Below are 26,273 nucleotides of genomic sequence, written 5' to 3'. Positions count from 1 at the left end.
ATTCATACCCCCCCCCAAATCAAAACTGTTGTTTCAGTGCAAGGGAGACTATCTAACCGCTCTATACACTGTTCAACTGCTATTGGGAGAAAACAAACAAACATGTAATGGTGTATATAAAATGTGCTCTCGTGCGAGGCACCGGTCCATTCAGGAAGGAATGTCCCCCACGGAGGACTCTTGTGACGTCGGTCATGTCAAAGTGTTTGTGGGAGCTTGAGATGGGAGGAGACAGAGTCTCAGGGGTTCCTAACAGAACCTGCCAGGCAGCAGTTCCTGTGGTGACGTCCTCACAGCTTCAGACCGGAGAGTCTGTACGGATTATAGGGGCATCACATGGGGACGTCTATGCAGGGGTGCAGGAAGGGAGACTCCGACCGGTACTGGAACCTCACATGCAGCAGGAACAATGCAACAATGGACCAGCTCTTCACCCTCTCACTCATTATCGAGGGGACATGGGAGTTCTGGAAGTCCACAAAACATGTTGACTGAATTGATGCTCAGGGATTTCAGAGCACCAGAACCACTGCTGTAGGCAATCTGGTCTTTGTGCTCCGGGTGTGAGAGCTGCGTCCGGATTCTCAGCACTAAGACAGACTTGGACTCCGCCAGGGCTGCGTCTTGTCAGCCCTGTTGGTCGTGATCTTCATGGACTTCTGTGGAGACCCAGCCAGGTGCAGGAGGGCATCATGTGGGGGGGCTTGAGGGTTACGTCTGCTCTTTGCGGACCATGTTGTCCTTCTGGCGGTGCCACAGGAGAGCCTCCAGCGTTCACTGGAATGGTTTGCAGTTGGGATGCGGACCAGCTCTTCCAAATCTGAGACCATGGTCCTCTCACAGAAAAGGATGGCAGGCCCAGGACTGGCTGGAGGGACTAGATCTCCAGCTTGTGACAGCCAGCCTGTCCACGCCCCCCGTGATCATCTCTGCTGCGCTGAGAGGCGCTGCTGTCAAAGCTCAGCCTCACCTGGCGCTGTTGAGGAGCCCGGGGGAGAGGGCAGCGTCGGAGCTCTGCTCCCTAATGCTTGTAAAGAGGAGGAAATGCTCCTGCAGCATGTAGCTGTGGTTCCTCCAGGCTTCTCACAGACCTCTGGTTCCTCCAGCCACTGCAGCTCCATCATTCCACCACAGCGCCCCCTCCGGAGCAGTTTGGGAAGCACGACAGGAGACTGACCCACCAAATCAATCCCTGGTGCTCCAATACTCCTGCTCTGGTAGAAACTTTGTTTTGAGTTGATGAACTTTGAGTTGCTCCTGAAGAGTTTCCTTCTTTTGATGTGGGGGGAAAGCAACAAAATGTGATGGGCTGTGTAAACTAGATTAACTAAACCACCTACTGACGAAAAACATCTTACATGTCAGAAGAGAGACCTGGCTGGCACCCCAAACAAAAACCTTTCCACACACTCCCCCCACCAAACCGTCACATGGTTCAGCGTCCCCCCAGGGGAGCCGGGGGGACGCTCTCTATTGGGGTTTTTCACGTATCATCAGAGGTCGAGCGGTACGACTGGGCCCGCCATTTTGGACGTCAACTGGCTGTAAACAACACGCTAAACACACTTCAGGCGTAATTTGATCAGATATCATAGAAGATGGGTTCTTTGGTGGAGCTGTATTCTGCACTAACAGGCAAGGAACCCGTCTGCTTCCCTACGGACCCTGAGGGAGGCTGTGAGGACGGACGTCCGGGAAACCACTCAGGACTCCAGACTCTGCTCTGCCCATTTCATATCAAGTTGGTCTTTAGTTTCCGTGTGGACAGGTTTGGGTTTCAATTAGAGAAGTGAATCTCTTCTGTTCCAGTCTCCAGACCCTGGTCGGGAGACTAAAGACTGTTTTCTGCTTGACGCGTCCACGAGCTCCACACCAACTACGTCATTGCAGCAGCCATGCCCCTACGTGGATAACCTCACCGCTCCGTGCCCCTCCCAATGTTTCTGACTGACGGAGATGTGCTGAAGAGGAGGAGGACTGAAGTCTTGGTTTTAAACACACGGGAAAGCATAAAGCTGCACATCCACACTGATTCAACGTCAGAACTTGATTCCACTTGGTGTGTCACAGCTACTTTAGTCAGCACAGAAAAAAAAATTAAATGTCAAGAAAAGAAAGTGAAAATACCTTGCATCTGTTTGATTTATTATGAGACATCATGAGACTGTTCAGCTCTGTGCTGACAGCAGTGGTTAATGAGACTGTTCAGCTCTGTGCTGGCAGCAGTGGTTAATGAGACTGTTCAGCTCTGTGCTGGAAGCAGTGGTTAATGAGACTGTTCAGCTCTCTTGTTGGAAGCAGTGGTTCATGAGACTGTTCAGCTCTGTGCTGACAGCAGTGGTTAATGAGACTGTTCAGCTCTGTGCTGGCAGCAGTGGTTAATGAGACTGTTCAGCTCTGTGCTGGAAGCAGTGGTTAATGAGACTGTTCAGCTCTCTTGTTGGAAGCAGTGGTTCATGAGACTGTTCAGCTCTCTTGTTGGAAGCAGTGGTTAATGAGACTGTTCAGCTCTGTGCTGACAGCAGTGGTTAATGAGACTGTTCAGCTCTGTGCTGACAGCAGTGGTTAATGAGACTGTTCAGCTCTGTGCTGGCAGCAGTGGTTAATGAGACTGTTCAGCTCTGTGCTGGAAGCAGTGGTTAATGAGACTGTTCAGCTCTCTTGTTGGAAGCAGTGGTTCATGAGACTGTTCAGCTCTCTTGCTGGAAGCAGTGGTTAATGAGACTGTTCAGCTCTGTGCTGACAGCAGTGGTTAATGAGACTGTTCAGCTCTGTGCTGGAAGCAGTGGTTCATGAGACTGTTCAGCTCTCTTGTTGGAAGCAGTGGTTAATGAGACTGTTCAGCTCTGTGCTGGCAGCAGTGGTTAATGAGACTGTTCAGCTCTCTTGTTGGAAGCAGTGGCTAATGAGACTGTTCAGCTCTGTGCTGGCAGCAGTGGTTAATGAGACTGTTCAGCTCTGTGCTGGAAGCAGTGGTTAATGAGACTGTTCAGCTCTGTGCTGACAGCAGTGGTTAATGAGACTGTTCAGCTCTGTGCTGGCAGCAGTGGTTAATGAGACTGTTCAGCTCTGTGCTGACAGCAGTGGTTAATGAGACTGTTCAGCTCTGTGCTGGAAGCAGTGGTTCATGAGACTGTTCAGCTCTCTTGTTGGAAGCAGTGGTTCATGAGACTGTTCAGCTCTCTTGCTGGAAGCAGTGGTTAATGAGACTGTTCAGCTCTGTGCTGACAGCAGTGGTTAATGAGACTTTTCAGCTCTGTGCTGGAAGCAGTGGTTCATGAGACTGTTCAGCTCTCTTGTTGGAAGCAGTGGTTAATGAGACTGTTCAGCTCTGTGCTGGCAGCAGTGGTTAATGAGACTGTTCAGCTCTGTGCTGGCAGCAGTGGTTAATGAGACTGTTCAGCTCTGTGCTGGCAGCAGTGGTTAATGAGACTGTTCAGCTCTGTGCTGGAAGCAGTGGTTAATGAGACTGTTCAGCTCTGTGCTGACAGCAGTGGTTAATGAGACTGTTCAGCTCTGTGCTGGCAGCAGTGGTTAATGAGACTGTTCAGCTCTGTGCTGACAGCAGTGGTTAATGAGACTGTTCAGCTCTGTGCTGGAAGCAGTGGTTAATGAGACTGTTCAGCTCTCTTGTTGGAAGCAGTGGTTCATGAGACTGTTCAGCTCTCTTGCTGGAAGCAGTGGTTAATGAGACTGTTCAGCTCTGTGCTGACAGCAGTGGTTAATGAGACTGTTCAGCTCTGTGCTGGAAGCAGTGGTTCATGAGACTGTTCAGCTCTCTTGCTGGAAGCAGTGGTTAATGAGACTGTTCAGCTCTGTGCTGACAGCAGTGGTTAATGAGACTGTTCAGCTCTGTGCTGGAAGCAGTGGTTCATGAGACTGTTCAGCTCTCTTGTTGGAAGCAGTGGTTAATGAGACTGTTCAGCTCTGTGCTGGCAGCAGTGGTTAATGAGACTGTTCAGCTCTGTGCTGGAAGCAGTGGTTAATGAGACTGTTCAGCTCTGTGCTGACAGCAGTGGTTAATGAGACTGTTCAGCTCTGTGCTGGCAGCAGTGGTTAATGAGACTGTTCAGCTCTGTGCTGACAGCAGTGGTTAATGAGACTGTTCAGCTCTGTGCTGGAAGCAGTGGTTCATGAGACTGTTCAGCTCTCTTGTTGGAAGCAGTGGTTAATGAGACTGTTCAGCTCTCTTGTTGGAAGCAGTGGTTAATGAGACTGTTCAGCTCTGTGCTGACAGCAGTGGTTAATGAGACTGTTCAGCTCTGTGCTGGAAGCAGTGGTTCATGAGACTGTTCAGCTCTCTTGTTGGAAGCAGTGGTTAATGAGACTGTTCAGCTCTGTGCTGGCAGCAGTGGTTAATGAGACTGTTCAGCTCTGTGCTGGCAGCAGTGGTTAATGAGACTGTTCAGCTCTCTTGTTGGAAGCAGTGGCTAATGAGACTGTTCAGCTCTGTGCTGGCAGCAGTGGTTAATGAGACTGTTCAGCTCTGTGCTGGAAGCAGTGGTTAATGAGACTGTTCAGCTCTGTGCTGACAGCAGTGGTTAATGAGACTGTTCAGCTCTGTGCTGGCAGCAGTGGTTAATGAGACTGTTCAGCTCTGTGCTGGCAGCAGTGGTTAATGAGACTGTTAAGCTCTGTGCTGACAGCAGTGGTTAATGAGACTGTTCAGCTCTGTGCTGGAAGCAGTGGTTCATGAGACTGTTCAGCTCTCTTGTTGGAAGCAGTGGTTAATGAGACTGTTCAGCTCTCTTGTTGGAAGCAGTGGTTAATGAGACTGTTCAGCTCTGTGCTGACAGCAGTGGTTAATGAGACTGTTCAGCTCTGTGCTGGCAGCAGTGGTTCATGAGACTGTTCAGCTCTCTTGTTGGAAGCAGTGGTTAATGAGACTGTTCAGCTCTCTTGCTGGAAGCAGTGGTTAATGAGACTGTTCAGCTCTGTGCTGGAAGCAGTGGTTCATGAGACTGTTCAGCTCTCTTGCTGGAAGCAGTGGTTAATGAGACTGTTCAGCTCTCTTGCTGGAAGCAGTGGTTAATGAGACTGTTCAGCTCTGTGCTGACAGCAGTGGTTCATGAGACTGTTCAGCTCTGTGCTGGAAGCAGTGGTTAATGAGACTGTTCAGCTCTGTGCTGGAAGCAGTGGTTAATGAGACTGTTCAGCTCTCTTGCTGGAAGCAGTGGTTCATGAGACTGTTCAGCTCTGTGCTGGAAGCAGTGGTTAATGAGACTGTTCAGCTCTGTGTTGGAAGCAGTGGTTAATGAGACTGTTCAGCTCTCTTGTTGGAAGCAGTGGTTCATGAGACTGTTCAGCTCTCTTGTTGGAAGCAGTGGTTAATGAGACTGTTCAGCTCTGTGCTGACAGCAGTGGTTAATGAGACTGTTCAGCTCTGTGCTGACAGCAGTGGTTAATGAGACTGTTCAGCTCTGTGCTGGCAGCAGTGGTTAATGAGACTGTTCAGCTCTGTGCTGGAAGCAGTGGTTAATGAGACTGTTCAGCTCTCTTGTTGGAAGCAGTGGTTCATGAGACTGTTCAGCTCTCTTGCTGGAAGCAGTGGTTAATGAGACTGTTCAGCTCTGTGCTGACAGCAGTGGTTAATGAGACTGTTCAGCTCTGTGCTGGAAGCAGTGGTTCATGAGACTGTTCATCTCTCTTGCTGGAAGCAGTGGTTAATGAGACTGTTCAGCTCTGTGCTGACAGCAGTGGTTAATGAGACTGTTCAGCTCTGTGCTGGAAGCAGTGGTTCATGAGACTGTTCAGCTCTCTTGTTGGAAGCAGTGGTTAATGAGACTGTTCAGCTCTGTGCTGGCAGCAGTGGTTAATGAGACTGTTCAGCTCTGTGCTGGCAGCAGTGGTTAATGAGACTGTTCAGCTCTCTTGTTGGAAGCAGTGGCTAATGAGACTGTTCAGCTCTGTGCTGGCAGCAGTGGTTAATGAGACTGTTCAGCTCTGTGCTGGAAGCAGTGGTTAATGAGACTGTTCAGCTCTGTGCTGACAGCAGTGGTTAATGAGACTGTTCAGCTCTGTGCTGGCAGCAGTGGTTAATGAGACTGTTCAGCTCTGTGCTGGCAGCAGTGGTTAATGAGACTGTTCAGCTCTGTGCTGACAGCAGTGGTTAATGAGACTGTTCAGCTCTGTGCTGGAAGCAGTGGTTCATGAGACTGTTCAGCTCTCTTGTTGGAAGCAGTGGTTAATGAGACTGTTCAGCTCTCTTGTTGGAAGCAGTGGTTAATGAGACTGTTCAGCTCTGTGCTGACAGCAGTGGTTAATGAGACTGTTCAGCTCTCTTGTTGGAAGCAGTGGTTAATGAGACTGTTCAGCTCTGTGCTGGAAGCAGTGGTTCATGAGACTGTTCAGCTCTCTTGCTGGAAGCAGTGGTTAATGAGACTGTTCAGCTCTCTTGTTGGAAGCAGTGGTTAATGAGACTGTTCAGCTCTGTGCTGGAAGCAGTGGTTCATGAGACTGTTCAGCTCTCTTGCTGGAAGCAGTGGTTAATGAGACTGTTCAGCTCTCTTGCTGGAAGCAGTGGTTAATGAGACTGTTCAGCTCTGTGCTGGAAGCAGTGGTTAATGAGACTGTTCAGCTCTGTGCTGGCAGCAGTGGTTCATGAGACTGTTCAGCTCTCTTGCTGGAAGCAGTGGTTAATGAGACTGTTCAGCTCTGTGCTGGAAGCAGTGGTTCATGAGACTGTTCAGCTCTCTTGCTGGAAGCAGTGGTTAATGAGACTGTTCAGCTCTCTTGCTGGAAGCAGTGGTTAATGAGACTGTTCAGCTCTGTGCTGACAGCAGTGGTTAATGAGACTGTTCAGCTCTGTGCTGGAAGCAGTGGTTAATGAGACTGTTCAGCTCTGTGCTGGAAGCAGTGGTTAATGAGACTGTTCAGCTCTCTTGCTGGAAGCAGTGGTTCATGAGACTGTTCAGCTCTGTGCTGGAAGCAGTGGTTAATGAGACTGTTCAGCTCTGTGCTGGAAGCAGTGGTTAATGAGACTGTTCAGCTCTGTGCTGGAAGCAGTGGTTAATGAGACTGTTCAGCTCTGTGCTGGAAGCAGTGGTTCATGAGACTGTTCAGCTCTCTTGTTGGAAGCAGTGGTTAATGAGACTGTTCAGCTCTGTGCTGGAAGCAGTGGTTCATGAGACTGTTCAGCTCTCTTGTTGGAAGCAGTGGTTAATGAGACTGTTCAGCTCTCTTGTTGGAAGCAGTGGTTAATGAGACTGTTCAGCTCTCTTGCTGGAAGCAGTGGTTCATGAGACTGTTGAGCTCTCTTGTTGGAAGCAGTGGTTAATGAGACTGTTCAGCTCTGTGCTGGAAGCAGTGGTTAATGAGACTGTTCAGCTCTCTTGTTGGAAGCAGTGGTTAATGAGACTGTTCAGCTCTCTTGCTGGAAGCAGTGGTTAATGAGACTGTTCAGCTCTGTGCTGGAAGCAGTGGTTCATGAGACTGTTCAGCTCTCTTGTTGGAAGCAGTGGTTAATGAGACTGTTCAGCTCTCTTGTTGGAAGCAGTGGTTAATGAGACTGTTCAGCTCTCTTGCTGGAAGCAGTGGTTCATGAGACTGTTGAGCTCTCTTGTTGGAAGCAGTGGTTAATGAGACTGTTCAGCTCTGTGCTGGAAGCAGTGGTTAATGAGACTGTTCAGCTCTCTTGTTGGAAGCAGTGGTTAATGAGACTGTTCAGCTCTCTTGTTGGAAGCAGTGGTTAATGAGACTGTTCAGCTCTGTGCTGGAAGCAGTGGTTAATGAGACTGTTCAGCTCTGTGCTGGAAGCAGTGGTTAATGAGACTGTTCAGCTCTGTGCTGGAAGCAGTGGTTAATGAGACTGTTCAGCTCTGTGCTGGAAGCAGTGGTTAATGAGACTGTTCAGCTCTCTTGCTGGAAGCAGTGGTTAATGAGACTGTTCGGCTCTGTGCTGGAAGCAGTGGTTAATGAGACTGTTCAGCTCTGTGCTGACAGCAGTGGTTAATGAGACTGTTCAGCTCTGTGTTGGAAGCAGTGGTTAATGAGACTGTTCAGCTCTCTTGCTGGAAGCAGTGGTTAATGAGACTGTTCGGCTCTGTGCTGGAAGCAGTGGTTAATGAGACTGTTCAGCTCTGTGCTGGAAGCAGTGGTTAATGAGACTGTTCAGCTCTGTGTTGGAAGCAGTGGTTAATGAGACTGTTCAGCTCTGTGCTGACAGCAGTGGTTAATGAGACTGTTCGGCTCTGTGCTGGAAGCAGTGGTTAATGAGACTGTTCAGCTCTGTGCTGACAGCAGTGGTTAATGAGACTGTTCAGCTCTGTGCTGGAAGCAGTGGTTAATGAGACTGTTCAGCTCTGTGCTGACAGCAGTGGTTAATGAGACTGTTCAGCCAGGTGTAATGCTGCTGATGTCTCATAATAAATCAAACAGATGCAAGGTATTTTCACTTTCTTTTCTTGACATTTAATTTTTTTTGTCACCGTTTTTGACAAACAAAAACATGTCACTTCTTCAACAACGTTGCCTGGATTGAAAACACAGTGCTGATTCCTAAATTCATTAAAGTGCTGTAATGTCTTCAGCCCTCTCCAGCATACCTTTTCTCAGCACATTGTCCTGCCACAGTTTAAGTCCCTGTGGCGTCAGGAAGAAGAATTTCAAGTCATTTCAAGCTGGAACTTCAGCGCGAGTGATGGCCAAGGCCCGAAAAGTAGTATTCACAGCCGCGCTGCGCTCTCCACTGGCAGGATCATGTGTTGGTGCTGCCGGTGACGTGGGTTTGGATGCTCCGGGGCCACAGCCGTCCTCGGCTTCGGGGTTAACTCCCTCGCTTCACAGCAGTCGGGGAGCAGGACACCGGACTGGGCTTTGTGCTCAGCACCTCATCAAATGACCAGCGTAGTTGTAGAGATGGTGATACTCAAACTGGTGGACACAACTAGATCAAGCTTCACAACATCAGTAAACAAACCCAGAGGGAAGAGATGTGGGTCATCTATCCTCATATCTCTGCTGACCTTCTCCATCCAGATCACTCACAGTTGTGGACAGCTTTACTGTTTGGCTCCCGGCATACTTCAACATTTGAAAATGTATTCATCACTCCTGCTAATGGCTTTTTTTTTATAGCATTTACTGAGGTTTATTGTGTTTATTGCTACTATGAATGTCCAAAATGGCGGCACATCAATTTGTGACGTGACTTAGTAAAGCAGGTGAACAGCCTCAGTACTGCCACCGCGGCCTCCAGCGGACTAAGTGTAAAAGAAGATGGATGGAGGGAGTTTACTGAGCCGTGGGATCCAAGTGAAAAGCAGCAGGGAGGCAACATGTTAGAATATCATCTTACTGTGACGTTTAAAGATTCACTTTAAAGAGTATCTGCTGTGCAGCATGATGGTATCCACAGTGGTGTGCTTGCTCACAGGTTGCTGGGCAGAGAGAACCGAGGTGCACAAAGCGGCGTCCTTGGGCCAAGCGACCCAGCTGCAGCACCTCATCCAGAGCGGAGCCTCCGTCAACGTGGTGGCTGTGGACTCCATCACACCGCTGCACGAGGCCTGCCTCCGCGGGCAGACGCAGTGTGTGCAGCTGCTGCTGGAGGCTGGAGCCCAGGTGAAGCAGGGTCAAAGGTCACATGGCCTCATATATACTGGAGGATGAAAACACTGGACACCATTGAAACAGTATACATTCCAGGCAGACGCTCAGGGAGATCATGCAAAACTCTATGCTGGATTTTGATCTTCATGAAAGCTAGAATTCCTCGACTGTATCCAACATTTAAAATCCCCCTAAATTCAGAACCTTTAATCTTTCATACTCACTCGATCCAAATTAGTCCCAGCAGACTTTTCACCGATCCGTTGAAGTCCAAACATGCAGAGGAAGACAATAATTCTTCAATCAATCATCTTCAGTACCAATAAAATGTTTCATGAGACACAAATCCACAAAGCAGAGCACATCTAGAACCCTCACTGAGGCTCACAGGCTGGCTTAGGCCTTTACATAGTTTACATTTTTATCTTCCACATGAAGGTGAACAACAGAAATCTGGAAACCATAAATGTTTGCACTAAGTTAAATAAAGAGGTGGGTTTGGTGAAGGTTGAAGCACGGCTGTGTCTCAGGTGGATGCGAGGAACGTGGACGGGAGCACCCCGCTGTGCGACGCCTGTTCATCCGGGAGTTTGGACTGCGTGAGGCTGCTGCTGCAGCACGGCGCCAAGGCCAACCCCGCCCTCACCTCCCGCACGGCCTCACCACTGCACGAAGCCTGCATGGGAGGTGAATACCTGCGTGAGGTTTGGTTTCATGTGGCACGATGTTCATGTTCAGCCAACCTGAGGTTCCTCTTCCAGGTAACTCGGACTGCGTGGAGCTGCTGATCGCCCGGGGGGCCGGCCTGGAGGCGTACGACCTTTACTACGGGACCCCGCTGCACGTCGCCTGTGCTAATGAACACGTTAACTGTGTAAAAGTGCTGCTCAATGCAGGTGGGAGTCATTGTGGGACAGGGTGGAGCTCCTTTCTTCTTTTATATGTTTATTGATTGTTAATAATACAATACAATCAACAATCTGGTTACATCGACCTGTACCAGAGGACCTGTACCAGAGGACCTGTACCAGAGGACCTGTACTAGAGGACCTGTACCAGAGGACCTGTACTAGAGGACCTGTACCAGAGGACCTGTACCAGAGGACCTGTACCAGAGGACCTGTACTAGAGGACCTGTACCAGAGGACCTGTACCAGAGGACCTGTACCAGAGGACCTGTACTAGAGGACCTGTACCAGAGGACCTGTACTAGAGGACCTGTACCAGAGGACCTGTACCAGAGGACCTGTACTAGAGGACCTGTACCAGAGGACCTGTACCAGAGGACCTGTACCAGAGGACCTGTACTAGAGGACCTGTACCAGAGGACCTGTACCAGAGGACCTGTACCAGAGGACCTGTACTAGAGGACCTGTACCAGAGGACCTGTACTAGAGGACCTGTACCAGAGGACCTGTACCAGAGGACCTGTACCAGAGGACCTGTACTAGAGGACCTGTACCAGAGGACCTGTACCAGAGGACCTGTACCAGAGGACCTGTACCAGAGGACCTGTACTAGAGGACCTGTACCAGAGGACCTGTACCAGAGGACCTGTACCAGAGGACCTGTACCAGAGGACATGTACCAGAGGACCTGTACCAGAGGACCTGTACTAGAGGACCTGTACCAGAGGACCTGTACCAGAGGACCTGTACCAGAGGACATGTACCAGAGGACCTGTACCAGAGGACATGTACTAGAGGACCTGTACCAGAGGACCTGTACCAGAGGACCTGTACCAGAGGACCTGTACCAGAGGACACGAGCAAAACAACACATGAGACGCACATTCATCCACACACACACACACACACACACACACACACACACACACACACACACACACACACACACTCTTAGTGTAATGTATGTTAAAATAAACAAACCATTTTAACTCGACCGTTGTACAGTACAACATGATGGTTTGGATACAGAAATATTAATGAGGAAGAACAAGAACAACAAAACCAAATAAAAAGAACTAACTTGTTATCTGGTCATGTGAGGTTCTCAGAACTAACTTGTTATCTGGTCATGTGAGGTTCCCAGAACCTCTCCGAGTCTCTTGGTTCTCCTCCTGCAGTCTGAGTTAGTCTTTCTGAGGGTTCTTGATCCATTGTTGAGTTGAAGGAACCTCCACCCTCTTCCAGTTTAACGCTCTAGCTCTCCTGGCGTGGAGCAGCCCACAGTCCAGGAGCTTCTGTTGCTTCCTTGTACTTGAGAAGTTTTCTGGGTATTTGCCCAGTATACAAAGTTTGTCAGGAAGGGGAATCTTCACTTCAAAGATTTCTGATAATCCTTCCAGAACTGTAATATATCTTTACACTCCCACATACAGTACCAGTTACCAGGTACCAGGTACCAGTGTCCCTCTGTGATCATGTGTCTGGATTACTACTGGATATGTGAGGAAGTATTTCAGCTCTTATATACAGTATGTCCTTGTCAGCCACTTGTACTGAAGTAACTTCAGTCGTGTATTAATTGTTTCTTTTTGAGCTTCATTCCACTCTGCTTCCTCTATATGTACTGTATGTACTTTCTCCAAGTATTTAGTTTCTCTATAGCAGAACCCGGTGAGTTCCACCTGAATACATTCTAATATTTTAACATCAAACAAACTACCTTTCAATTTAGGAGTTTTATTCTACTCAATACTTTTTAACTTTGACCAATTTTCTCATTCCCCCGACGTTCCAACTAGTAATAGTAATGTTAAAGTTACTTCCCCGCTGTGTCCTTTCCATATCTTTTATAATGAACTTAAGGAGCATTAGAGCCAAAAAGGGAAAGAATAAAGTAGTTAAATAATAATAAAGTACAAACTTACACACACACACACATTCATCCTCCTTCATCCTGTGAGCTGCACCCCCACCCTCCCAGGACGTAGTTATTAGGGATGCTGATCCACCCCCACCCTCCCAGGACGTAGTTATTAGGGATGCTGATCCACCCCCACCCTCCCAGGATGTAGTTATTAGGGATGCTGATCCACCCCCACCCTCCCAGGACGTAGTTATTAGGGATGCTGATCCACCCCCACCCTCCCAGGACGGGGTTATTAGGGATGCTGATCCACCCCCACCCTCCCAGGACGGGGTTATTAGGGATGCTGATCCACCCCCACCCTCCCAGGACGTAGTTATTAGGGATGCTGATCCACCCCCACCCTCCCAGGACGTAGTTATTAGGGATGCTGATCCACCCCCACCCTCCCAGGATGTAGTTATTAGGGATGCTGATCCACCCCCACCCTCCCAGGACGTAGTTATTAGGGATGCTGATCCACCCCCACCCTCCCAGGACGTAGTTATTAGGGATGCTGATCCACCCCCACCCTCCCAGGACGTAGTTATTAGGGATGCTGATCCACCCCCACCCTCCCAGGACGTAGTTATTAGGGATGCTGATCCACCCCCACCCTCCCAGGACGTAGTTATTAGGGATGCTGATCCACCCCCACCCTCCCAGGACGTAGTTATTAGGGATGCTGATCCACCCCCACCCTCCCAGGACGTGGTTATTAGGGATGCTGATCCACCCCCACCCTCCCAGGACGTGGTTATTAGGGATGCTGATCCACCCCCACCCTCCCAGGACGTAGTTATTAGGGATGCTGATCCACCCCCACCCTCCCAGGACGTAGTTATTAGGGATGCTGATCCACCCCCACCCTCCCAGGACGGGGTTATTAGGGATGCTGATCCACCCCCACCCTCCCAGGACGTGGTTATTAGGGATGCTGATCCACCCCCACCCTCCCAGGACGTGGTTATTAGGGATGCTGATCCACCCCCACCCTCCCAGGACGTAGTTATTAGGGATGCTGATCCACCCCCACCCTCCCAGGACGTAGTTATTAGGGATGCTGATCCACCAATCTGAGGAGCAGCTAGTCAACATGACCCCAACTCTTCTAAAACCCCTAACCATACACCGTGCTACGTCACAGTACTAGTTACTCACCCTTATGAGGTAGAACTAGAACACATTTACACAAATAGGAATTTAAATTTAACTGCCAACATTAATATTTAGAACAAATGATTATCAAGTGTCTTTTACCACCAGCCTCATGTTACAGCCTATGATGGAGCTTGTTCATGAGGAGCGAGTGTCCCCCGCTGTGGGATGATAGTGTCCCCCGCTGTGGGATGATAGTGTCCCCCGCCGTGGGATGATAGTGTCCCCCGCTGTGGGATGATAGTGTCCCCCACTGTGGGATGATAGTGTCCCCGGCTGCAGATGGGAGTGTCCCCCGCTGCAGATGGGAGTGTCCCCCGCTGCAGATGGGAGTGTCCCCCGCTGCAGATGGGAGTGTCCCCGGCTGTAGATGGAAGTGTCCCCCGCTGTGGGATGGGAGTGTCCCCCGCTGTAGATGGGAGCTGTTGGTAGAAGTCCTCAGCTTCTTGTGGTGTGGGAAACAGGTGTATCTTGCCTCCATGTAGGATCCAGAGTTTACAGGGATTGTTGTACTGAGTTTACAGGGATTGTTGTCCTGAGTTTACAGGGATTGTTGTCCTGAGTTTACAGGGATTGTTGTCCTGAGTTTACAGGGATTGTTGTCCTGAGTTTACAGGGATTGTTGTACTGAGTTTACAGGGATTGTTGTCCTGAGTTTACAGGGATTGTTGTACTGAGTTTACAGGGATTGTTGTCCTGAGTTTACAGGGATTGTTGTACTGAGTACGGGAAGCATTGATGTCCATGAAGCCTTTCATGACGGGGTGAAATCCTCTCCTCACGCGAACTGTTTCAGCTCAGAGTTCCTGTGCGAAGGTGATTTTTTGCCCATCGTGAAGGATTTGCTGTTTTTTTAGCTTCACGGAAAACGAGTTCCTTTTCTTGGAATCTCAGGAACCGGACCAGAACCGCTCTATTTTGTCCGGGCCTTCCTGTGGCCAGATGGGCACGCTGGAGAGTGAACTCTTTCTGTGGTGGGAGACCGAGCCATGACGGTAGCATCTCAGTCATGTATCCGATGAGCGGCCGTCTCCCCTCTACCTCTTCACGTAGACCAAAGATGCACAGATTCTTCCTCCTGTCTGGTTTTCCAGATCTTCTGTTTTCCCCTCCAGAAGGCCATTCTCTTTAGAGCGGACTGTAGAGCTGTATCGGCAGTCCGCTGGGACTCCTCGCTCATAACAATGCGGGTCTCAGCTAGCTCAATCCGGCTAGTATTAGCCGTAACTTCCTGGTTAGCGGCAGTTAGCTTACCCGCTAAAGTTGTGAGAGTGGTTGACATGCTCGTTAGTCTCTGGTCGATACCATCGAGTCTTCCTCCAAAGTCCGACGGCATTGGCCGGAGCTCTGATAGCACTTCTCCAATGCCCTCCGTGTTAGCATGCTGTTAGCAGTCTGAGTGCTAGCTATGCTAACACTCGTGTCCTCCAGGAGGCTAACCGCGGTTGTCCTGCTCGTCTCGCGTCTGCGGGTGAAGATTTCGCACTGTTGGTGTCTTTGACATGGCCTTTTTTAACTCGACTGTTGGCAGTTGGACCGGGTAGTTCTAAGAAAGGTGTAGCATGGTGTCGGAGCTTCTCGGCTAGACCTCCATCTTGGTCACGCTTCTCCCCGGAAACCTGGTGGAGCTCCTTGTGCTCAGTGTGGAGGCTTTCATTCTCTACTAATAGTCCAGCTCCCTTAGCTGACACTGTGGAACCGGGCAGCAAGTCCATGGTTGAGTTTACCAGCTGTTTTCCAGGGGGCGCCCGTCCTCATGCAACCTGAAGAGTTGGGGGCTGCTCACCCATCACCCATCCCCCATCACAATCCCCCATAACCTATCACCATCCCCATCACAATCCCCCATAACCTATCACCATCCCCATCACCATCCCCATCACCATCCCCCATCACCATCCCCCATCACCATCCCCCAACACCATCCCCCATCCCCCATCACCATCCCCCATCACCATCCCCCATCACCATCCCCCATCACCATCATTCATTCCCCATCACCATCACCCATCCCCCATCACAATCCCCCATAACCCATCACCATCCCCCATCACCATCCCCCATCACCATCCCCCAACACCATCACCATCCTTCATCCCCCATCACCATCCCCATCACCATCCCCCATCACCATCCCCCAACACCATCACCATCCTTCATCCCCCATCACCATCCTTCATCCCCCATCACCATCCCCATCACCATCCCCCAACACCATCCCCCATCACCATCCTTCATCCCCCATCACAATCCCCCATAACCTATCACCATCCCCCATCACCATCATTCATCCCCCATCACCATCCCCCATCACCATCACCCATAACCCATCACCATCCCCCATCACCATCACCAGCCCCCATCACCCATCACCATCCCCCATCCCCATCCTCATCACCATCCCCCAACACCATCACCATTATCCATCCCCATCACCATCCCCCATCATCCATCACCAGCCCCCATCACCCATCACCATCCCCCATCCCCCATCCTCATCACCATCCCCCAACACCATCACCATTATCCATCCCCATCACCATCCCCCATCATCCATCCCCCATCTTCATCACCCATCCTCCATCCCCATCCTCATCACCATCCCCCAACACCATCACCATTATCCATCCCCATCACCATCCCCCATCATCCATCCCCCATCTTCATCACCCATCCCCATCACCCATCACCCATCCCCATCACCCAGCCCCCGTCACCCATCCCCATCCCCCATCGCCAGCCCCCATCCTCCATCACCATCCCCCAACACCATCACCATTATCCATCCCCCATCACCATCCCCCATCACCATCCCCCAACACCATCACCCATCCCCCATCACCATCCCCATCACCATCATCCATCCCCATCATCCATCCCCCATCACCATCCCCCAACACCCATCACCATCCCCCAACACCATCCCCCATCACCATCCCCCATCACCATCATCCATCCCCATCACCATCCCCCATCACCATCCCCCATCACAATCCTCCATCATCCATCCCCCATCACCATCCCCCATCATCCATCCCCCATCACATCCCCCATCATCCATCCCCCATCACAATCCTCCATCATCCATCCCCCATAACCATCCCCCATCACCATCCCCCATCATCCATCCTCCATCATCCATCCCCCATAACCATCCCCCATAACCATCCCCCATCACCATCCCCCATCATCCATCCCCCATCACAATCCTCCATCATCCATTCCCCATAACCATCCCCCATCACCATCCCCCATCATCCATCCCCCATCACATCCCCCATCACAATCCTCCATCATCCATCCCCCATAACCATCCCCCATCACCATCCCCCATCATCCATCCCCCATCACAATCCTCCATCATCCATCCCCCATAACCATCCCCCATCACCATCCCCCATCATCCATCCCCCATCACCATCCCCCATAACCATCCCCCATCATCCATCCCCCATAACCATCCCCCATCACCATCCCCCATCGATAGTGGTATTGGTATCAGGAGACGTCCCGTTAGAAGCTTGGTTCTCTCATTGCTAGTTCACCTATACTAATTAAAAACAGATGAATAAAAACTCATTACATAACATTGGTAAATGTATGTACTGTATATTTCTGACTGATTGGACATTCATATGTTTCTCATTATTTTTAGCAGATATTTCCTTTCAATCTGAATGTTGGTCTATATCGTTCCTAAAAGTGCTTCACATATTTGGAGGATGCCCCCAAAAACATTTAATTGTATTTTCTACCAGTGGAGTTAGTCTTAAAATACATTGAATATACCTGACAGATCTAACCGGAGTACAAGTGGTCCTCGTACTGACCCCTGCAGAACACCTTATTTATTAGGAGAGTGATTCAATTATGTTTAGTGCATCAAGCAGGAAGTTGATGAAAGACGTCCTGTATTCGTTAAATTCAGACCAGGACCAGAACACATGATGAGAAAAGTTCCAGCAGACTAGAGAGGATTGGGGATCACCTCAGGGAACCTTGGGAAGGTGAATCAGAGAGGAACATGTTTACAAGGAGCTTCAGAAAGGACGACTGCTGGAGTCACTTCTGCACCAGTGTCTGAAGTTTTCCACTCATGGTATCTCATATTGCTCTTTTCATTCAGTTCCTTGTTTTTCATCATCCCACATACTACATCAGCACATACTACATCAGTACATACTACATCAGTACATACTACATCAGCACATACTACATCAGCACATACTACATCATACTACATCAGCATATACTACATCAGCACATACTACATCAGTACATACTACATCAGTACATACTACATCAGCACATACTACATCAGCACATACTACATCATACTACATCAGCATATACTACATCAGCACATACTACATCATACTACATCAGACTACATCAGCACATACTACATCAGCACATACTACGTCATACTACATCAGCACATACTACATCAGCACATACTACATCAGCACATACTACATCATACTACATCAGCACATACTACATCAGCACATACTACATCAGCACATACTACATCATACTACATCAGCACATACTACATCATACTACATCAGCACATACTACATCAGCACATACTACATCATACTACATCAGACTACATCAGCACATACTACATCAGCACATACTACATCATACTACATCAGCACATACTACATCATACTACATCAGTACATACTACATCAGCACATACTACATCAGCACATACTACATCAGCACATACTACATCAGCACATACTACATCATACTACATCAGCATATACTACATCAGCACATACTACATCATACTACATCAGACTACATCAGCACATACTACGTCATACTACATCAGCACATACTACATCAGCACATACTACATCAGCACATACTACATCATACTACATCAGCACATACTACATCAGCACATACTACATCAGCACATACTACATCAGCACATACTACATCATACTACATCAGCACATACTACATCATACTACATCAGCACATACTACATCAGCACATACTACATCATACTACATCATACTACATCAGACTACATCAGCACATACTACATCATACTACATCAGCACATACTACATCATACTACATCAGCACATACTACATCAGTACATACTACATCATACTACATCAGTACATACTACATCAGCACATACTACATCAGCACATACTACATCAGCACATACTACATCATACTACATCAGCACATACTACATCATACTACATCAGCACATACTACATCAGCACATACTACATCATACTACATCATACTACATCAGACTACATCAGCACATACTACATCATACTACATCAGCACATACTACATCATACTACATCAGCACATACTACATCAGTACATACTACATCATACTACATCAGTACATACTACATCAGCACATACTACATCAGCTCACTTAGCCACATCCTTTCTTTGTCCAAAACACACGTTTCACATCCAAACCAAATTCTGATGGACTTTCCATTGGAGAAGTAAACCAGCTGTTAGCGGGATTCTGATCCATTTCCCTCCAAAGTACCAACTTAACTTTTCAGTTTGACTGTAATTCTCTCTGTTCTCTCTGTAAAGATTACAGACTATATCCCTCCTGTACATCCACCCCTCTTTCGTAGCTCTGTCTTTTTTAAAACCATGTTTGGAACACACTTTGTTTTTCTTTATCCCCCTCAGGTGCTAAAGTGAACGCCGCCCGGCTCCACGACACCCCGCTGCACCACGCTGCCAAAGCCATGCGAGTGGAGATGATCCAGATCCTGGTGGAGTTTGGCGCCAACATCCACGTTAGGGACGTGCACGAGAAGAAGCCGGTGGACTACACCACGTCGGGCTCGCCCTCCTCCACCTGCCTGAAGCTTTATGAGAGTGAGTGTCAACGCAGCAGTGTCCACGTCACGCCAGCAGGTGGCGAACAAGGATCACTTTCCATTTCCTGGAAGTCTCAGATAGTCGACAGCAGTTGTTTACTTTATGCTTTATGTTCGTCACTGTAACTGGACTCATGTGAGAAGGGGAGGATTAACTTCTCTTACTTCCAGATCTTTATATAGAACGTAGGTCACGTCAGGATAACAGGGAACATGAACTCCAGGTTTTCATCTACAATCTGATGTGATCTGGTGTACGGTTTGTAGATTACAGTGGTTCAGAGCGTCAGACATGAGGCCCTTCAGCCAGAAGCAGCCCGCCAGAGGCTCCCATCCAGCCACTAACCCACCAGGCAAATAGGAGGAATGACAACGAGAACCTGCTTTGTTTGAACAGAGTGAGATGAACAGAGTGAGATGAACAGAGTGAGATGAACAGAGTGGTGGAGATGAACAGAGTGGTGGTGATGAAGAGAGTGAGATGAACAGAGTGGTGGTGATGAAGAGAGTGAGATGAACAGAGTGAGATGAATAGAGTGGTGGTGATGAACAGAGTGGTGGAGATGAACAGAGTGAGATGAACAGAGTGAGATGAACAGAGTGAGATGAACAGAGTGGTGGTGATGAAGAGAGTGGTGGAGATGAAGAGAGTGGTGGAGATGAACAGAGTGAGATGAATAGAGTGAGATGAATAGAGTGGTGGTGATGAACAGAGTGGTGGAGATGAACAGAGTGAGATGAACAGAGTGAGATGAACAGAGTGGTGGTGATGAAGAGAGTGGTGGAGATGAACAGAGTGAGATGAACAGAGTGGTGGAGATGAACAGAGTGGTGGAGATGAACAGAGTGGTGGAGATGAACAGAGTGAGATGAACAGAGTGAGATGAACAGAGTGGTGGTGATGAACAGAGTGAGATGAACAGAGTGAGATGAACAGAGTGAGATGAACAGAGTGGTGGAGATGAACAGAGTGAGATGAACAGAGTGAGATGAACAGAGTGGTGGAGATGAACAGAGTGGTGGAGATGAACAGAGTGGTGGAGATGAACAGAGTGAGATGAACAGAGTGAGATGAACAGAGTGAGATGAACAGAGTGGTGGTGATGAAGAGAGTGGTGGAGATGAACAGAGTGAGATGAACAGAGTGGTGGAGATGAACAGAGTGGTGGAGATGAACAGAGTGGTGGAGATGAACAGAGTGAGATGAACAGAGTGAGATGAACAGAGTGGTGGTGATGAACAGAGTGAGATGAACAGAGTGAGATGAACAGAGTGAGATGAACAGAGTGGTGGAGATGAACAGAGTGAGATGAACAGAGTGAGATGAACAGAGTGGTGGAGATGAACAGAGTGGTGGAGATGAACAGAGTGGTGGAGATGAACAGAGTGAGATGAACAGAGTGAGATGAACAGAGTGAGATGAACAGAGTGGTGGAGATGAACAGAGTGAGATGAACAGAGTGAGATGAACAGAGTGAGATGAACAGAGTGAGATGAACAGAGTGGTGGAGATGAACAGAGTGAGATGAACAGAGTGAGATGAACAGAGTGAGATGAACAGAGTGAGATGAACAGAGTGAGATGAACAGAGTGAGATGAACAGAGTGAGATGAACAGAGTGAGATGAACAGAGTGAGATGAACAGAGTGGTGGAGATGAGACCTGAGCTGCCATATCAGTGATGCTGCCATGAAAGATGGCAAACCAGCATGAGCCTCCAAGCCCTGCTGTCGGGGAGCTACAGCTATGGAATATCAATGTTAACAAACAGCTGATGAACAATAAAACCAACAACTAAAGCAAAAGTAGAGAGAAGATCCTAAAGAATATAAGAAGAACATATTAATGATATTCCGTTTCTCTCATCAGTCTGAACTGGAACTCTGAATTAGTCAGTATTTTACAGCTTTTTTAAATGTGAACAATGAGCTTCTATATTTCAGTTCATCACTGAGAGTTTGACTCCCAGAACAGAAACACATCTATATAGTATATTCATTTTCATTGTAGGTTATCCTCTTAAATTATACTGGCCTTTTCTTGTTGTTTTTATTGTGAAATCACTTTAAACTTCTACGTGGAGACTGGGCTCAAGGCCGTCATGAGTCTCATAACTGCCCTGCATGGAGGGATCTGGAGCACACTGAAGACTTAGACCTTCCGTGGTTTGACACGTGCCATTAGTGATCTGATGCATGTGAAGGAAGTGAGAAGACCCCAGTCCTCTGTCACTGCTCTTCTTCATCTGGTGTGTTTCCCAGACCAAACCTGTCTTCTCCTCCTCTGTGCAGCCACTCCGATGAGTCTGCAGCAGCTCAGCCGCCTGGCGGTCCGGAAGGTGCTGGGCACTCGGGCCCTGAAGGCCGTGGTTCAGCTGGACATCCCAAAGATCCTGATCAGCTACTTGAGCTTCCAGTGAGATGAAGCTGCTTCCTGCTTCACTGCTCTCACACAAAGGCTGCTTCTACTCTCAGATTAGTGCCAAGCTCCATGTCCTCATGCTTGTTTTGTGGAATTCCTCCCAAACTGCCCGTTGATTTTAGGACTTGAAGTCGTTACAGAGCTGACGCCACGATGCTGGCTGCTCTGTAGGACGAGCTGGACGTATGCGCTCAGATTAACTTACATGCACTACATGGAAATAGAGCACGCATGTTCACATCGTCCTGCTTTCCTGATTCTTTCCTGTTTTTACACTGTGACCAACAAGATATCACCACACCACACGATAAGCTTCACTGTTACTCACAATCAAAGCTGCAGTCTTAGGATTACCGTCTGAAACTCTCGTGTCATCATCCATCCTACTACTGCTTAAAATCAAGTCAAAGACCCCTTTAATGACCTAAATACAGGAAAATACTACTTTATTAATACTTGAAAAAGTCCATTACGTCATCTTTTGTCTATGGATGATGGTGTTTGCTGAGCGTACTCCACCGCATGTTTACTTTAGATCTCTTATCAGATTAGTTGTGTTAAGCGAAGCTCTGGCGCTCCACCTCTCTGGACAGTGGCGAAGCTCTGGTGCTCCACCTCTCAGGACAGTGGTGAAGCTCTGGTGCTCCACCTCTCTGGACAGTGGTGAAGCTCTGGTGCTCCACCTCTCTGGACAGTGGTGAAGCTCTGGTGCTCCACCTCTCTGGACAGTGGTGAAGCTCTGGTGCTCCACCTCTCAGGACTGGTTTGGTTATCCACCTTAAAATCCCTCCAGGCTGCTCACCTCGCTTTACGGCAGGTGGCACACGGGGCTCGCTTTACGGCAGGTGGCACACGGGGCTCGCTTTACGGCAGGTGGCACACGGGGCTCGCTTTACGGCAGGTGGCACACGGGGCTCGCTTTACGGCAGGTGGCACACGGGGCTCGCTTTACGGCAGGTGGCACACGGGGCTCGCTTTACGGCAGGTGGCACACGGGGCTCGCTTTACGGCAGGTGGCACACGGGGCTCGCTTTACGGCAGGTGGCACACGGGGCTCGCTTTACGGCAGGTGGCACACGGGGCTCGCTTTACGGCAGGTGGCACACGGGGCTCGCTTTACGGCAGCTGACGGGAAAAAGGTTTTTGGTTTTTTTAGATCGGCGAGGTGATCGGCTGGATTTGCCGATTCCGATCAGTCACAAATCACCAATATCGGCCCCGATCCGTTATCTACCCATCTGATCGGGACATCCCTGGTCAGAATATTACCTTTTAAGCTCAAAAAGGTGTTATGATAATTACCTTTGAAATCCTTCAATCACTCTCATTAGGGTTCACCAGTGTTTTTGTCCTCAATCTAGTCAAATCCAAACCTAATATTCATGCATACACTGAATTAGCACATAGAACTAAACTGTGGGTCTTTTCTACGCTGTGAAACTCCCAGCGAGTCATCTGGTGGCCCCAGCGAGGGGCCACCAGATGACTCTGTATTGATTTCTAGCATTTTAACGTTGTTCTTCCAGGTGAAAGACTGCTAGTTAGAATCTCTGTCCTGGGCCGAGTATACACAGCAATGGCGCTCAGAGCCACTGAAACACAACGTTTACTATGGAGATGGTGGAAAACTGCTACTGTGCATACGCCCCTACACTGGAATAACTACTTCTTCTGCACATGCTCAGTAGATGAACAGTCAGAACCATGGTTCCTCCGTCGTGTCACGACTCAGTACATGTTCTCCTGGGCCTTGATCCTTTTATAGTTGACATTGACTGTAATGACGATCCCACTTGCTCGTCTGTTCTCTCTTTGTTCATGTTTAGAGCAGATTGTTCTCTGCATGTGTGTGTAGTTTCAATACAAAAAAACCCAACAGCACCCACTAGTGGCCCAACATGAAAACGACATAGCCTTCAGCCTTTCTGCCATTTCTGTCTCAATGGACATTGTTTTCCAAATGTTGCCATGGAAACACAAAACATTTGTGAAGTAATGTGTTTTCACTTGAAATGTTGTGTAAATGAGGCCTCAGATTATCTGTGTCATCCTGTCATTTATTCCCACTTTTGTGACGGTTGTTCAAGGACACTGGACCTGAAGCAGAGATTGTTCATTGTGAGGGTCTACATGTTCAATTTGTGAAAAGGCTATTTATTTAATCTAGGCTTTACCTTTTAAATGAACCTGAATGCATTTTACACCCTTTACCACAGAGGAGCTGCAGTAATAGTAATTAATGTGTAGTTATGTCTGGTTTGAATGGAGGTGAAATGAGCTCCTCATGCAGTCACCAGGGGTAGTTTCCAGAACTGCCCAGTGCTTGATCCCCCAGAGGCAGTGTGGAGCAGCGCAGAGGAAGTGGAAGGTCGTCTTTCTGCAGGGTTTTAATAACCAATCAGAACATCTCCTAAAGCCTCACAGTGGCAGTTATTGGTTGAGCTCTTTATTTAGGTTTCTATCTATGAACACAGCGACGGTCTGAGCTCGTCACACCAGTTCCTCTCTGAGTGAATCACAGACACTCTGTGGGACACAGAACTTTATTAGCCACACTAAACACTTTCCAAATCAGTCAGTCTAGAAAATACCAAGGGGAATATGCAAATTCAACAAACACATACAAATCCATAAATGAGCTAATATTTGAGAAAAGAAGTCTAAAAGTAGAGCTTTGTTGTGTGCAGTCCTCAGATCACCAAGCTGCTTTAACCCAGCTGGAGGAGGGAACAGCTGGAGGAGGGAACAGCTGGAGGAGGGAACAGCTGGAGGGGGAAACAGCTGGAGGAGGGAACAGCTGGAGGAGGGAACCAGCTGGAGGAGGGAACCAGCTGGAGGGGGAAACAGCTGGAGGGGGGAACAGCTGGAGGAGGGAACCAGCTGGAGGAGGGAACCAGCTGGAGGGGGAAACAGCTGGAGGGAACAGCTGGAGGAGGGAACAGCTGGAGGAGGGACCAGCTGGAGGAGGGACCAGCTGGAGGAGGGAACAGCTGGAGGGGGAAACAGCTGGAGGGGGAAACAGCTGGAGGGGGAAACCAGCTGGAGGAGGGAACAGCTCGAGGAGGGAACAGCTGGAGGGGGAACCAGCTGGAGGAGGGAACCAGCTGGAGGAGGGACCAGCTGGAGGGGGAAACAGCTGGAGGAGGGAACAGCTGGAGGGGGGAAACAGCTGGAGGGGGAAACAGCTGGAGGAGGGAACCAGCTGGAGGGGGAACCAGCTGGAGGGGGAACCAGCTGGAGGAGGGAACCAGCTGGAGGAGGGACCAGCTGGAGGAGGGACCAGCTGGAGGAGGGACCAGCTGGAGGAGGGACCAGCTGGAGGAGGGACCAGCTGGAGGAGGGAACAGCTGGAGGGGGAAACAGCTGGAGGAGGGAAACAGCTGGAGGGGGAAACCAGCTGGAGGAGGGAACCAGCTGGAGGAGGGAACAGCTGGAGGAGGAAACAGCTGGAGGAGGGAACAGCTGGAGGAGAAGTTCAGCAGCGTTCCTGAGAGAAGACTCCTCTCTGCTCTTCCTCTTCTTCTTTCCTTTGATAGAAACTCTTTCATCGTCTGGCTTCGTTGCTGAACACAGCTCTCTGTTGGACAGGCAGCAATCCCAGCAGCAGCCCCAGAGTGGCTGTGCTGCTCATGTTGGGAGTGACTCTAGATGGGCCATTCACCACTAAACAAGCTTTCACAGTGGGTCCTGGTCAAGTCTTTCTCTGGACGTCTGTAAAAAGCCTGCAGACTCTTCCTGATCACATCCACTAAAATCAATGGGCCCTTTATCTGTTCTGCTCTCCATCAGAGAGCTGCTTTCACTCTGGTTTTAAAGTAGATCTCATTTTAACCGCCTCAGACTCCATTGCCATTCCCTAAATAAGAAACAGAGAATGACCTGTGAGCAGAGCTCTCACAATGAGTCCCCCCAGATGTTTGGTGCTCTGGATGCCAGTGGGCCACGGCCTCTGTTTGAAGCAGACCCCATTCAGCTCTATAAAGAGGAGGCAGGGCGCTCCGGCAGGATGCAGGAGGTTGTTTATGAATTCCACCAAGTGCTTCAGGTAGTTTACACCAGGGATGTCAAAGTCAAAAACACCGAGGGCCAAAAAAACAAACGCTCTACAAGCCGAGGGCCAAAAAAACAAACGCTCTACAAGCCGAGGGCCAAAAAAACAAACGCTCTACAAGCCGAGGGCCAAAAAAACAAACGCTCTACAAGCCGAGGGCCAAAAAAACAAACGCTCTACAAGCCGAGGGCCGGACTGGTTCAATGTTTATTAAAACATATTGAAATGATTGCACATAGCCTATTGAACCAAGACCTAACACAGTGTCTGTTATTTAACGATTAAATGAATAAAGCAATATTTTCTTATGGATCTGTCAGTAACTTCAAGGGAAATATTTTCAACAGGCAAACAGCAGAAAAGTAAATGTCCTTTAACTCACTGACTG

General features: G+C 48.9%; 1 protein-coding gene across 2 annotated transcripts in view; it reads left to right on the top strand.

The window, feature by feature from the left end:
- Positions 1-24,464, top strand: part of LOC308107018 (ankyrin repeat and SOCS box protein 13-like) — a 34,068-nt gene extending 9,604 nt beyond the window's left edge. The window contains exons 2-7 of one of the 2 annotated variants that reach the window (XR_013935182.1): positions 9,374-9,561; positions 10,080-10,236; positions 10,311-10,445; positions 19,220-19,411; positions 21,705-23,174; positions 23,317-23,872. Coding sequence is in view for 1 of the 2 variants with exons in the window: in XM_080459106.1 (XP_080315232.1) it covers positions 9,374-9,561; positions 10,080-10,236; positions 10,311-10,445; positions 19,220-19,411; positions 21,705-21,832 (800 nt within the window). In the remaining variant the exon portion in view is untranslated. Of the gene's footprint in view, positions 1-9,373; positions 9,562-10,079; positions 10,237-10,310; positions 10,446-19,219; positions 19,412-21,704 lie in introns of both variants that reach the window. The other variant, XM_080459106.1, reaches the window with a different exon arrangement.
- The last annotated feature ends 1,809 nt before the right edge of the window (positions 24,465-26,273 follow it).

This window comes from Lipophrys pholis (genome assembly GCF_963383615.2).
Source record: "Lipophrys pholis genome assembly, chromosome: 3".
NCBI classification, from domain to species: Eukaryota; Metazoa; Chordata; class Actinopteri; order Blenniiformes; family Blenniidae; genus Lipophrys; species Lipophrys pholis.
Note: the sequence above shows the minus strand (reverse complement) of the source record. Positions and strands in the feature narration are given on the sequence as shown.